Source organism: Geotrypetes seraphini, chromosome 5 (assembly GCF_902459505.1).
Source record: "Geotrypetes seraphini chromosome 5, aGeoSer1.1, whole genome shotgun sequence".
NCBI lineage: Eukaryota > Metazoa > Chordata > Amphibia > Gymnophiona > Dermophiidae > Geotrypetes > Geotrypetes seraphini.
The window spans coordinates 137,115,687-137,129,877 of NC_047088.1; the positions used below are offsets into that span (position 1 = coordinate 137,115,687).

At 47.2% G+C, this 14,191-nt stretch overlaps 1 protein-coding gene across 8 annotated transcripts in view; it reads left to right on the forward strand.

The window, feature by feature from the left end:
* PIKFYVE (phosphoinositide kinase, FYVE-type zinc finger containing) overlaps positions 1 to 14,191 on the forward strand; it is a 936,520-nt gene that overhangs the window by 835,557 nt on the left and 86,772 nt on the right. For 7 of the 8 annotated variants that reach the window (XM_033947121.1, XM_033947127.1, XM_033947123.1 and 4 more), the window contains 2 exons: positions 2,907 to 3,001; positions 9,862 to 10,026. In XM_033947121.1, coding sequence (XP_033803012.1) covers positions 2,907 to 3,001; positions 9,862 to 10,026 — 260 coding nt within the window. The remainder of the gene's footprint in view (positions 1 to 2,906; positions 3,002 to 9,861; positions 10,027 to 14,191) is intronic. The other variant, XM_033947126.1, reaches the window with a different exon arrangement.

Here is a 14,191-nt window from a genome sequence, read left to right on the forward strand (position 1 = left end):
GCGTCGCTCTCCTCTGAACCCTCTCGAGCATCGCCATATCCTTCTTAAGGTTCAGCGACCAATATTGGGCACAGTACTCCAGATGCAGGCGCACCATCGCCCGATACAACAGCAAGATAACATCCTTCGTACTGGTTGTAATACCTTTCTTGATAATAACTAGCAGAACAGATAGATAATTAGGAGCACCATTGTGTAGATCAGTGTCGCTCAAACTTTCTTCAGCCGAGGCACACTAAAGGTAGTGGCCATGGTTTTAGGCACCCAGAAGTGCGTGGACGTCACTATGATGACATCACACGTATGCATGACATCATCACGTTGACTTCCGCGCATGTGCAGAGACCCTCCAGATGGGCCCTGAGATGCCAGTAGAGGGTGCCAGCAGGGATGACGGAAGGAGATAAGGAGAGGCACTGGCGCCAGCTGGTTGCCTACAGCAGTGTTTCTCAACTACTTCAAGATAAGTACCCCCTAAGTCTAACAAATATCAACTGAGTACCCTTACCACAGACCTCCCTAGGCCCACCCAATCTCTACCCACAGATCCCATCCCCTTTACTAATTGTAATGCAATTTTTTCCATTCTTTTTCATATACACATAATATACACAGAAGATATAAATTCTTAAAACTGACATTGAGAATATCACCTTACGGGGGGATACAGTACTGCTAGGGGATTTTAATATGCCAGATGCAGATTGGAACGCACTTTCAGCATCTACCAGCGGCAGCAGAAGGCTGCTCTCCTCCATAAGGGGAGCACGACTCAAGCAATTAGTGCTGGAGCCTACTAGGGCCCAAGTGATACTGGATCTGGTGCTCACCAACGGAGAAAGCGTCTCGGAGGTCTCGGTAGGCAATAAGCTAGCCACCAGCGACCACAATATGATATGGTTCAATCTCAAAAAGGGTTTCTCTAGATCAAGCACGACAACAAAAGTACTCAACTTTCGAGGCACGGACTTTAAACGCATGGGAGATTTTGTCCATCAAGCACTGCAACACCAAGCGGTGACCGATGATGTGGAGGGTATGTGGTCAACCTTGAAATCTACCCTACACACAGCAACAAAACACTACATAAGATCAGTAAGTAAATGGAGAAGAAACAACAGACCTCAATGGTTCACCACCTGGACGTCATGTACTTGGACTTCAGTAAAGCTTTTGACAGCGTCCCCCACCATAGATTATTGAACAAAATGAAATCGATGGGATTAGGTGCAACACTAACTCGATGGGTCAATGACTGGCTAAGTGGTAGACTTCAGAGAGTGTTGGTTAACGGTGCCCTCTCCAAAACGTTAAGGGTGACCAGTGGAGTGCCGCAGGGTTCGGTCCTGGGACCGATCCTTTCAATATATTCATAGGAGACCTGACGCAGGGGCTTCAAGGTTCGCCGACGACGCCAAACTATGTAACACTGTAAGTAAAAATGATTTGTCCGACAGCATGAAGCAAGACCTGCTTTTACTGGAACATTGGTCCACGACCTGGCAGCTGGGCTTCAACTCGAAAAAATGCAAGATCATGCACTTTGGCAACAATAATCCGTGCAGAACATACACACTGAACGGCGAGTCCTTGGCTAGGACAGCAGCAGAGCGGGATTTAGGGGTGATCATTAGTAGAGACATGAAAACAGCCATCCAAGTGGAAAAGGCTACATCCAAGGCTAGACAAATGCTGGGTTGTATCCGTAGAAGCTTTGTTAGCCGGAAGCCGGAGGTCATAATGCCATTGTACAGAACCATGGTGAGACCTCATCTGGAGTACTGTGTGCAGTTCTGGAGGCCACACTACCGTAAGGACGTACTGAGAGTTAAGTCAGTTCAGCGCATGGCCACTAGAATGATCTTGGGGCTTAAGGATTTCTCATACGAGGACAGGCTGCACAGATTGCGGCTATACTCTCTCGAAGAGCGTAGGGAGAGGGGAGACATGATTGAGACATTTAAGTACATCACTGGCCGCATAGACAACATTTTCTTTTTCAATGGTCCGTCGGCCACAAGAGGACATCCGCTAAGAATCAGGGGCGGGAAATTTCATGGGGATACCAGGAAGTACTTCTTCACAGAAAGAGTGGTAGACCATTGGAATAAACTCCCAGAGCAAGTGATCGTGGCCAGCAGCATACAAGATTTTAAGAAAAAATGGGATGCCGACGTCGGATCTTTACGAGGGCAGTGTAGAGGTGATGCCACCTGTGAGCAACCCCTTAGGGGGTAGTTTGGGGAGGGTTAATGGAGTGGGCAGACTTGATTGGCTATGGCCCTTTTCTGCCATCATCTTTCTATGTTTCTATGACACATTTCAATCACTATATTGAAAATAAAATCAATTTACCTACCGGCGATCCTCTGCAGGCTGCTGTAATTAGCTTTAAAGGTGAGACCGGGAGGCAAGGGGGGAAGCTAGAGGATGCTAGAGAGAAGGGAGAAACATGCAGGCCTTCGGCGAATCAGGCAGCGCTGGTGCCGTACTGCGTAGGGAAGTCAGCTGGCAGGTGCCTCTCTTCCAAGTGTGCCGTGGCACATTTGGAATCTCAGGAGGCACACTAGTGTGCCCCAGCATACAGTTTGAGATACACTGGTGTAGATATTTAAATGTCAGAATCAATATTTTGAACTGAATTTGAAATTTAATTGGGAGCCAGTGTAACTGGAAAAAAACATAATAACGTAGTAGATGATAGCATATAAAGATTATATGTTCCAACCAATCTTCCCTACAAGATAAACTAATAGCATAAGGTATGATGTGATACTGTTGGAGAACAATGGAGATACATTGTATTTAGTGCCCAGGAAAGAGAGAACAGTATTTCTTCCTAATTATCCTCAATTTATCATTGTTTTGTTCATGTTTGTGTTGTTCTTTGCATCTTTCCCCATCAGCCTAATGGACAACAGACCAAAGACCAGCAGCCCAGCGCGGGTTCCTGAAATGAGCTCTGCACAGAGTAATCGAACTTCAGAAGCAGAATTGCAAAGTAAGATTACCTCCAAAGGAGTTATTTCCCACATCGATCCTGCCCAGCATGCTTCATGTTCATGTATTCAAAACCAGTCCTGCTCAGAAATGCAGAGCAGTATTAGTCACTCTCTATGAGAATTAGTTAGTTTCATTATATTTGCAGTCCCAGGCTGATATCTATCTTCAACTACTGCTTCTCCAACATCTTCTGTTACATGAAATATGGGGGGGGGGGGGGGAAACTATTACAAGGCAGGACCTATTAACTGGAAAATCTCTACTGTTGGAGTCATGGCAGCAAATATATTTTACACAATCACTTGGCAGGTTAAAGTTTTGCTGTGTTGCATTAAGAAAGCCAAACAAGTAAATTGTTACTTAAACGAGCCTCAGACACTTGCACAGGATTTCAAAGTCACTGCTGCATTTACAAAGCTATATTCAGCTTAATGTTCACAAATCATAAGCTCCTCTTGCAGTCAGGGGAAGCATAGTAAAAAAAAACTCAAAGGCACTAAACCTATTTAGAAAAACCTGCGCTTCTGACAACCCCAGCAGCAGAGCTCAAAATATGTTCATAAACATCTAGTAACGACCACAGCAAACTGGATATTGTTATCAATAATAGTTCTAACCCACGATTGGTGAATCTGAGAGTGGTGGTTTAAATCCTCGCACTACTGTTGAGTCATTGTCATAGTTTGAGAAACCCTTTTTCCAGCAGCGGATTTTCCGTGAAATTAAAGCGAACCCTTTTCTCCTGAAGCAGTGGACTTTTGGCGAAACAAGGCTCTTGTTGAGAGAGGGTGAATTTGACTTTTCTTCTACTATAAGTTTGGATTACAATTGTATGTCCGGAGGGCAGCGTGGCGTGGCCAATGTTTGGACCCAAGAAAGAAGGATGTCAGCTTTATGAGCTTAGTAAAAAAAGAGCAAGTTGGAACTACTATTGGTAACTACATCCAGTTTGCTGTGGTTGTCACTGGAAGTTTTTGAACATATTTCGAACTCTGCCACTGGGGTTGTCAGAATCACAGGTTTTTCTCAATAGTGCCTTTGAGTTTTTACTACACTTCCCCAGAATGCAAGAGGAGCCTATGATTTCTGAGGCTCGTTTAAATAACAATTTGCTTGTTCGGCTTTTTTAGTGCAACACAGCAAAACTTTAACCTGCCAAGTGATTGTGTACTTGATAGTAATTTGGCAGTGTTACCCTATTTGTCTTTTAACTAAGCAGATTTATTTTGTCATATGTTTTAGTCTATTAGGGGATTTAAATAAGCTATTTCAGGATACTGCTGGGACAGTGGGTTAAAGTTGGGAGTAGAAAGGAAGATGATATTGTTGTGGGTTAGTAATATGTACCACTTGCTAAATCCTCAAATTACTAAAAATGCTAGTAATGTAACCAGTGACAGACATCCTGTAGAGTCAGATGAGCCCTGGATTGTAGCTGGTGGGCTTGCTTTACTAGATTCCTTCCAGGATTGATAAATCCAACTTCGGTTGATGAAGGTCTGGCAAGAGAGGGCAGGGGAAAGGTACTTTGGTCCAAATTCTATAAACGGCGTCCCATTTGAAGGCAGCGGTATTCGTCCTTCCAATGTCTTAACCAGCCAATTGGGATACACATATTCTATTAAAATAAAAACAACTCGAGGCAGGCTGGCATCTGTCACAGGAGGCACCTAGGGACGCTTAATCTCGCCCAAGGCTGAGTGTGGTTTATTCCAGAAGTGGCCTTAGGTAAGCTTAAACGGCCCTAGACATCTCCCAAGGGCTGCGATAGGCGCCTGAAATGTAGACCAGCAAAATGTTCTGACATCAGAGATGCTTCCAACGCAGGCGCGGATTGCTCAAGGAGCCGCCTCCACCACCGCCCGTGGCTTTGAAGGAAAAATGAGTGCAGAAAGGTAGCCGGCCAGAAACTAAACATGACATCATAGTGTCCAGACCATGAGCCGCAAAACAGTACCTGGGGAACCGCATGTGGCCCACGGGCTGCGAGTCTGAGACCGCTGCACTAGTATTAGAAAATAAAAATTAAAAAAGATGTCTGATAGATTTATTATAACAGTGCCAGAAAACTTTAGCTCACTAGAGAGGCTTTCTTTTTATCTCTGGTCTGATAATTTCAATTTAAATCTCCATGTTGTCAAAAACTTATGTTTCTACTCATATATAATTAGTAAATGTGCAGTGACTGAAGGTTTTAAAGGATCCCTGGTCACAAGAAAATGAAGCGCTAAGATAACATGCACAGTGTTGTAACAGTCCAAAATAGCAGTGGTAGAATCCTGTCAAGCCTTCAAACAAGTAACCTTGACAAACAATGCTACTGGTTTTGAAAGATTGAGTGAAAGATATAGATAAGGTGACCATACATCCCATTTTGAACAGGACTGTCCCCTTTTTAGATCCCCTCTCCTGTTGTCCCCACGCACAGCTTCAGGACGCCAAAATGTCCCGTTTTCAGGGATAGCGTCCCGAAGCTGTCTGTGGGGACAATGGGACAGGTGATCACTTCCCCTCCCTCCAGCCCGAAGCTGGCCCCCCCGGACCAACCACCGCTGCTGCTGCCTACCGCCGCTTCAATCCCCCCCCCCTTCCGGTTTTGAAGGTAACATTGTACCGGCACACTTAGCTGCCCTGTTCTCACACCCTCTAAAGCCGGCCCTCCAGCTCCAGACTTCCCCACACCTCCTTCCCCCCCCCGGATCACTATTATTTTAAATGTTATAGCAGCCACGGCGCTGTATTTATCAGAGGAGACTTCTAACCTCGGCCTGCCCCGGAACTCTTCCTGCAGCAGCAGCCCGTCTAGGCGGGAACAGGAAGTCACTGTTACAAGAAGAGTTCCGGGGCAGGCCGAGGTTAGAAGTCTCCTCTGATGGATATAATGGCATGGCTGCCATTTAAAATAATAACGATCCGGTGGGGGGAGCAGGTGTGGGGAAGTCCAGAATTGCAGGGCCGACGTTAGAGGGAGTGAGAATTGATGGTGCCGCAGGGTCCTGCTGGGGGAGGGAGGAAGGAAGAAGAGGAACCGAAGCATCAGCAATTTGGGGGGAGCAGGTGTGGGGAAGTCCGGAGCTGCATGGGAGAGTGTTGCTGTACCCAACTGGAGGGAGAAGAAAGATGAGGGAGGGAATGAAAGGAGATGCCGTGGCTTGGATGAAAGAAGAGATGCCAGGGCATGGAGGGAAAGATGAAGGTATGCCAGACCAAGGGAAAAGGAAGGGGGAAAGGAAGGAGGAGATGTCAGAGCATGGAGGGGGAGGGAAAGATGGAAAAAAGAAAAGGAGAGAGATGCCAGGGAATCAGGGAAGGGATGATGCCAGACCGTGGGGTGGGAAGGAAAGAAAGGAGAAGAGAGAGATGCCAGAGCATAGGGGACGGGGTGGTGACAGAGAGAGAAAAATGGCGTGGTGGCAGAGCTGAAATCAATCATGTACAAAGGAGAGAAGGGGCACAGGATAGATAGTTTATGGAAGCAGCATAGAAAGAGGGAAGATGCCATATGGAAGAGAGAGAGAGGACGGACACTGGATGGAAAGGGCAGTGAATAGAAGGGACGAGACAGAGGGTGAATAGTAGATGGAAGGGGTAGAGAGAGTGAGACAGACACTGAATGAAAGTGCGGGAGAGAGGAGGGACAGCCGCAGAATGGAAGTGTGAGGGGGAGCAGACACTGGAAGGATGTGGGGAGGAGAAAGAAAAAAGGGCACATGCTGGATTGAGGGAAGATGATTAAGTTAGTTACTGGAAGGGGTGAGGAAAAGAGGTGGCAAGCTATAGGTAGACACAGTGAAAGAGGGAAATTGAGGACTGAATAGAAAAAAGAATTTAGACAGAGGCAGAAAATAAATTTAGAAGGAAGACCAGGGAAGAACAGGAGGAAGGGATTGGAGAGAGAGATGCCAGAGCAGGGGGGAAGGGGAGGAAACAGATACCAGACCTGGGAGGAGGAAAAGAGGAAGGAGACAGATACTAGATCTGAGGGGAAAAAAGGAGGAGAGAGATATACTAAAATTTGCTGGGAGGGAGGAAGGAAAGAAGGAGAAAAAGAGGCAGAGAAAGTTGGGGGTTGTAAGCAGATTAGAAAGACTACAGAGAGAAAGGCCTGGATGAAAGGGAAAGACAGGAGGCAGATGCAGGACTATGGGAGGTTCAGAGAGAGAGGGAGACCTGGAACAAAGGTACAAAGGAGAACTGACACTGGCTCTGGGGATGGTAATAGAGGGAAAAGAGAGAGAGACCTGGACCCAAAGGGGATGGAGCTGGATTGTGAAAGAAATGTTGGATGCAAAAGAAAGAAAGATTGGATGCACAGTCAGAAGGAAGTGCAACCAAGAGACTCATGAAATCACCAGACAACAAAGGTAGGAAAAATGATTTTATTTTCAATTTAGTGATCAAAATGTGTCTGTTTTGAGAATTTATATCTGCTGTCTATATTTTGCACTATATTTGTCTATTTTTCTATAGTTACTGAGGTGACATTGCATATTTTAAGGTAATCTGCCTTGACATGTTTGAAAACCCCCCGAAACACGTAAATGATAATTAACATTTTCTCTGCGTACAGTGTGCTTTGTGTTTTTTTATATACACTTCTCCCTCCGGATTCGCGGGGGATAGGGGCAGAGCCGGACCATGAATGGTGAAATACCGCGAATATCTTCTGGTCCGACTCTGACCCACCCCCGCCTCCCTCCTGCCTTCCCCCGGCATCCTGGCCTTACCTGGTGGTCTAGCGGGCTTTTGGGGCAGGAGCAATCTTCCTACCCTCCTGCCCCATGCAGATCGCCAATAGGAAATAACTGCCGTGAGTTCTGGTAGTCTCTTGAGACTACAACGGGAACTCCCCACAGCCATTTCCTATTGGCGATCTACACGGAGCAGGAGTGTAGGAAGATTGCTCCTGCCCCGAAAGCCCGCAAGACCACCAGGTAAGGCCAGAACCCCGGGGGGAAGGCTAAACTGTGTGTGGTTTTCCTTTTTTCCCCCTCCCCCAAAAATCATGAATATATGAAATCACGATTGCCTAAACTGCGAATGGGGAGGGGGAAGTGTATTTTGTTTACCATTATCTACTATAATAAAATGCTAAGCACGCATGCGCACTCTTACCTGCGTGATCTGTGATCCCTGATCCGTAGGTCCGTGGCCTGCATACATTCATACAATGGTCCCTCACCCCCGAAGTTTATTTTTAAGCGGGGGTACGTGCCACCTTGGATATTGCCTGCCTGCCTGCCTGCTTCCACCTAAGCCACTACCGCCAGGGATCTCTCCTTCCTTCCCGCCCCCCATGGACATTGCCTGCCTGCCTGCTTCCACCAAAGTCACTACCGCCATGGATCCGTCCTTCCTTCCCGCCCCCCTCCGTCAAAGCCAAGCCAACCCAACCCTAGCCCCCACTCCTCTCAACTGGATCCGACCTCTCCCCAGTTCGCAATTCTCCCACCTACCAGCTCCCCACCACTTTATTTTTAAAACTTCGGGCAGCCAGCTGTGCAACGAAACCAACCTCCCGACATTTGCCTGCCTGCCCACCTCAGAAGTGTTCTTGGGGTACTGGCAAACGGCAGGAGGCAGTCTTTGTTTCCCATTCCCCCATCTACAAGCTCCCCGCCACTGTATTTTAAAATCTTTGGGCAGCCGGAGGCGCAAGGAAGCAAGCAAAAAGAACACTTCCGGGGCAGGCAGATGGTGCGGTAAGGGCGAGCTGAACCTGCGTTGGAGAAGGCTTCCGACACAGGCGGCAATCGTGAGAGGAGCCGCCAGGAGCCAGCCAGAACGCAGGAAGGGAAAGGAATGGGGGGAGGACGGCAAAAGACTAACGGAGCAGGCCAGACCGTGGAAAGGGAAGGGGGGTAGGGGAAAATGCTGTGCTGATGCACAGGGACATGGAAGGGGAGGGAAATACCGCTGCTACTGCACAGAGAAGTGGGGTGGGGGAAGGGAATGCTGCTTCAGCTTCTGCACAGGGTAATGGGCGAGGGAAATGCTGCTGATGCACAGAGAAGTGGAGGCGAAGGGAAATACTGCTGCTGATGTTGCACAGGGAAGTGGGGTGGGGGGAGGGAAATGCTGCTGCACAGGGAAATGGAGGGGGAGGGAATGCTGCTTCTGCACAGGGAAGTAGGGGGGAGGGAAATGCTGCTGATGCACATGGTGGGGGGAGGAAAATGCTGCTGAAAGGGAAATGGAGGGAGAGGGAATGCTGCTATGGCTGCTGCACAGGGAAGTGGGGGGGGGTAGAGAAATGCTGCTTCCGCATAGGGGGTAGGGAAGAGACAGATAGAAAGAAAGAGACACAGCGGGAGGGAGAAAGAAAGATAGACAGTGGGAAGGAGACAGAAAGAAAGGAAGAAAGACACATGGGAAGGGAGAGAGACAGAAAGACAGACAAAGGGGCCAGGGAACAGACAGAAAGAAAGACAGACAGCGGGAGGGAGAGAGACAGAAAAAAAGACAGACAGTGGGAGGGATAGATACAGAAAGAAAGAAAGAAAGACAGACAGACATATATTCTAGCACCCGTTAATGTAACGGGCTAAAAGACTAGTGAATTAATAAGATATTATGTGTTCATGAAAATGAATGGAAGAAATTGGGGGCGGGGCTAGGGTGGGATTGGGTGTGGGGACTGAATATTAATAGATGTCCCGTTTTGTTGAAAAAAAAATAAATGGTCACATTAGATATAGAGGAAGTAGTGGTGGGTATGGTGCATTTGTGTGCGTGTCCATGCAGAGTGCCTAAATTGCTGCTGGACAGGCTTAGATTTATTTATTAGTATTTACCTGGCATCATTTGCTTTATTCTTTCTTTGTCTTAATTGCTGTACATGTATATTTGTCCTTTTAGCAAGAAAAACTTCTGGTGTCTTGTCCTTCTTTCGTGGCACTGGAGGGAAAAGCCCTGATTTATCTGCCCATAAAAAGGAAACCTTGCGTGGTGCAGATAGTGCTTACTATCAGGTTGGGCAGATGGGCAAGGAGGGAACAGAAAACCAAAGCGCTGAATCCCAAGGTACATTTCAACAAGTTTCCTCTTTTCTAGTGTCATTGCCATTGCATGTTTTGCATTTCTATTAACTTTTTATTTTTGTGTTTGTAAGTTGTGTGATTCTTAGCTTTGATATATGCAACAGTTGTAAAATATGCTGGCATGAGAGCAGCATATATACACCTCTTGTAAGTGATTTATGGAGCCAACCTCATAGCTCAGTGGTTGGTGTTTAGTAGTGTTAGCTCTGGCTTCTGTATCTGAGGCCATATTTTGGACATTTTTTTTAAATTATGAGCCCCATACTATCCAACTGACTAGTAGCTTGCATCTTCTTTAATTATGCCTAGGCTGGGCTGAACCTGGAGGGTCATGTAATGTTTATAACAGCTATATCAGTAGCCCACCTGAAATAAGCCTCTATAGAGAAGATTTATAAAGCTATGACATGAACTTCACACATTTACATCTTATTATTGTATTGAGCTAGACAGTTTGGTCAGACAGTCCTACTGAATTTTTTTTTAATCAATATATTTTTTTTACAAAGTTCTTACATTTTTCCAGAATATCCAGTACAATACTGGGACAAAGCACAATAAATTAAATGGCAACAAACTGCTGAAGAAATGTCCACCTACGCACCTAAAGTCCCTCTCTCCCCCTGTCATAACATTACCAGAGTACAGAATCCAAAATCATAGTCTACTCTATAGTGTGTGAATAAAACTAACAAAAAAAGCTCTCCTAATCAATCTACTACTAAGGCCTTCAGAATGTATTCAGTATCTAGTTTCCAACTCTGCACTGCCAGTCCCATTTGTTTCAGTTCCAGGCTGTACTCGACAACAATAACAGCAAAAACTATTGCAGCTATTGTATATACATCCTACATTGTTCATTAGGCCTTGCTATATCTTCCTATCTTTCCCCTTTTTATTTTTGGACAACCTGATAGCTAGGGATTCCCATCAGTCAGAATACTGCATCTTGTTTGTCCTCAGTGAAAACAAAGTTATTCATCTGTAATAGGTGTTCTAAGCACAGCAGGATGCTTATTCTGACTTCTGCTCCCACTTTCCCTTAGAGTTGCATTCTATCAGCTATTATATTAGACTGCTGGTTTTGCATGATAACATGCACACATCTATATAATAAAACCGTAGGCGGCGCATGCGCAATCTTATCAGCGTGCTTCCATGATCCGTATGTCCGTGGCCGCCAAGACTGCAGCATGCCCCGCGCTTACTACGGCCCCACGCGCAGCTCAGTTCGGCACGGCGGTTTCCCCAGATAGGGGAAGCCGAAAAACTCAATCCCGCCTCATGGTCCTGCCGCCGCTCACGAATTCCCCCCCCCCAATCCTCCTGCAACAGCCGCTACCGCTCCTGTTCAAAGCGGCCTGCTGAGGTTCGCGGCCGCTGTAACGAACCTCGCAGGCCGCTCTCCACATGGTAGCACGTTCCCTCTGACGCAATCGCGTCAGAGGGAACATGCTACCGAGTTGGAGAGCGGCCTGCGAGGTTCGTTACAGCGGCCGCGAACCTCAGCAGGCCGCTTTGAACAGGAGCGGTTGCGGGAGGGGGGGGGGAGTTTTAACAGGAGGAGTCGCCGAAAAAAAACCTTCAGCCGCAGCAGGCCAGCACACGGGAAGGGAAGGGGGAGGGGCCGAACGGAGCAGGGCAGCTCAAGGTAAGAAGGGAATGGGGGGTGGGGGAAAATGTTTCTACTACTCAGCAGGGACCTGGAGGGGAAGGGAAAACCGCTGCTGCTTCTGCAAAGGAAAGTGGTGGTAGGGGAGAGAAGGGAATGGGGGGTGGGTGGGGGGAAATGCTGCTACTACTTCACAGGGATCTGGAGGGGAAGGGAAATATCACAGCTGCTTCTGCAAAATAAAGTGGGGGGGGGAGAGAAGGGAATGGGGGGTGGGGGAAAATGCTGCTACTGCTTCAGCAAGGACCTGGAGGGAAAGAGAAATACCGCTGCTGCTTCTGCAAAGGAAAGTGGGGGGGGAGAGAAGGGAATGGGGGGGTGGGTGGGGGGAAATGCTGCTACTACTTCACAGGGATCTGGAGGGGAAGGGAAATAGCACTGCTGCTTCTGCAAAGGAAAGTGGGGGGGGGGAGACACAGAAAGAAATACAGACAGACAAAGGAGGCTAGGGAGAGAGACAGACAGAAATAAAGACAGACAGGGGACCAGAGAGACACAGAAATAAAGACAGACAGGCAAAGGGTGCCAGGGAGAGAGAGAAAAAAAATTGCAGGAGGGAGAAAGACAGAAAGAAAGGAAGAAAGAAACAGGAGCAGGGAGAGAGACATAAAGAAAGAAAGACAGACAGCCATATATTCTAGCACCCGTTAATGTAACGGGCTTAAACACTAGTGCATATAATAAGATGTTTCTAAAGGCTTCTAGAAATAGAATGCTTGGGATTGTCTCCATGTCAGGGCTCCATCAGTGATGTCACCTATCAGTCATAATTAGCATCCTAACATCCATGGAGAACCCTTGTTATAAGTGAGTAAATATGCTTAACTTTGTGGGAGCTTCTCTGCACATATGCACATAACTATAAAGGCACATGTGCACACAGTTAAGTGAAGAAGTATTTATCCTTCTCCTGATTTCTCCTTTGTTTGTTTTTAACTCATGTGAACTGTTTAATTCTTAAGTGGTATAGAAACATTATAAATAAATAAATACTTCATATGCCCTTTCTTGGGCACAATGAAGTATCTGGAGTATCTGCCTGAGCCCTAGTCAAACTCAAGGACAGGTTCTATGGCCCGAATGTCCTGAAGTCTTTGAAGCGTAGCCCTCACCTTGGCCTCCTTTTCTGGCCATCTGGCCAGAGAATCGAGGAGCAAATCCAGAGGAGGGCAAAAAATACTCGATTTTCTGACCCTCGATCTTGTGATATCCAACACCCATTGGTCCGAGAATACTATTTCCCACTCCCCCCGAAACGCCGACAGCCATCCCCCCAATATGTGGGGGCGCAGCCGCAAACCTTGCATCATTGGAGCTTCTTGGAGGGAGTGTTGCCATGAGCCTCTGAGGACTGCTGGCATTTGGAGCAGCTGAATGGCTGTCTATAATCCTGAAAGAACTTCTGGACTGAGGCCCTCTGAGAATACTGCTGAGAACAACAGAAGGGATGAAAATTGCTCCTGTACTCGACAACAATAACAGCAAAAACTATTGCAGCTATTGTATATACATCCTACATTGTTCATTAGGCCTTGCTATATCTTCCTATCTTTCCCCTTTTTATTTTTGGACAACCTGATAGCTAGGGATTCCCATCAGTCAGAAGACGCAGGAGTTTCGTCAGCCGTAAACCGGAAGTCATTATGCCACTGTATAGATCCATGGTGAGACCGCACCTGGAGTACTGTGTGCAATTCTGGAGGCCGCATTACCGCAAGGATGTGCTGAGACTGGAATCGGTCCAGAGAATGACCACCAGGATGGTCTCGGGACTCAAGGAGCTCCCATACGAGGAGCGGTTAGGGAAGTTGCAGCTCTACTCACTCGAGGAACGTAGAGAGAGGGGAGATATGATCGAGACATTCAAGTATCTCACGGGCCGCATCGAGGTGGAGGAAGATATCTTCTTTTTCAAGGGTCCCGCGGCAACAAGGGGGCATCCGTGGAAAATCAGGGGCGGGAAACTGCACGGTGACACCAGGAAGTTCTTCTTCACTGAAAGGGTGGTTGATCGCAGGAATAGTCTTCCACTCCAGGTTATTGAGGCCAGCAGCATGCCAGATTTTAAGGCCAGATGGGATAGACATGTGGGATCTATCCTCAAAGATAGATAGGGAGGGTCATTAGAGTGGCCCTTATCTGCCATCTATTTCTATGTTTCTATGTTCTATGTTTCTACTCCCACCCGCAGGTTGACGTGGTTACTGTCCGGCAGAGACTTAGGGTAGCGATCATCCACACTGATCATCAGGTCATCAAGGCCCTTACCAAAAAGCATCTGTCCCCTAAAGGGCAGCCTACTCAATGTTGCCTTGGAGGTCAAGTTGCCCGCCCACTGCCTAATCCAGAGCATTCTGCGAGCTGAAACCGCATAAGCTAACACCTTGTTCATGACCTTGATAAGGTTATATAAAGCATCAGTCATGTAATCCACCCCTTCCAGCACAAGCTGGAGGCAGGCATACTCCGCAGAGGG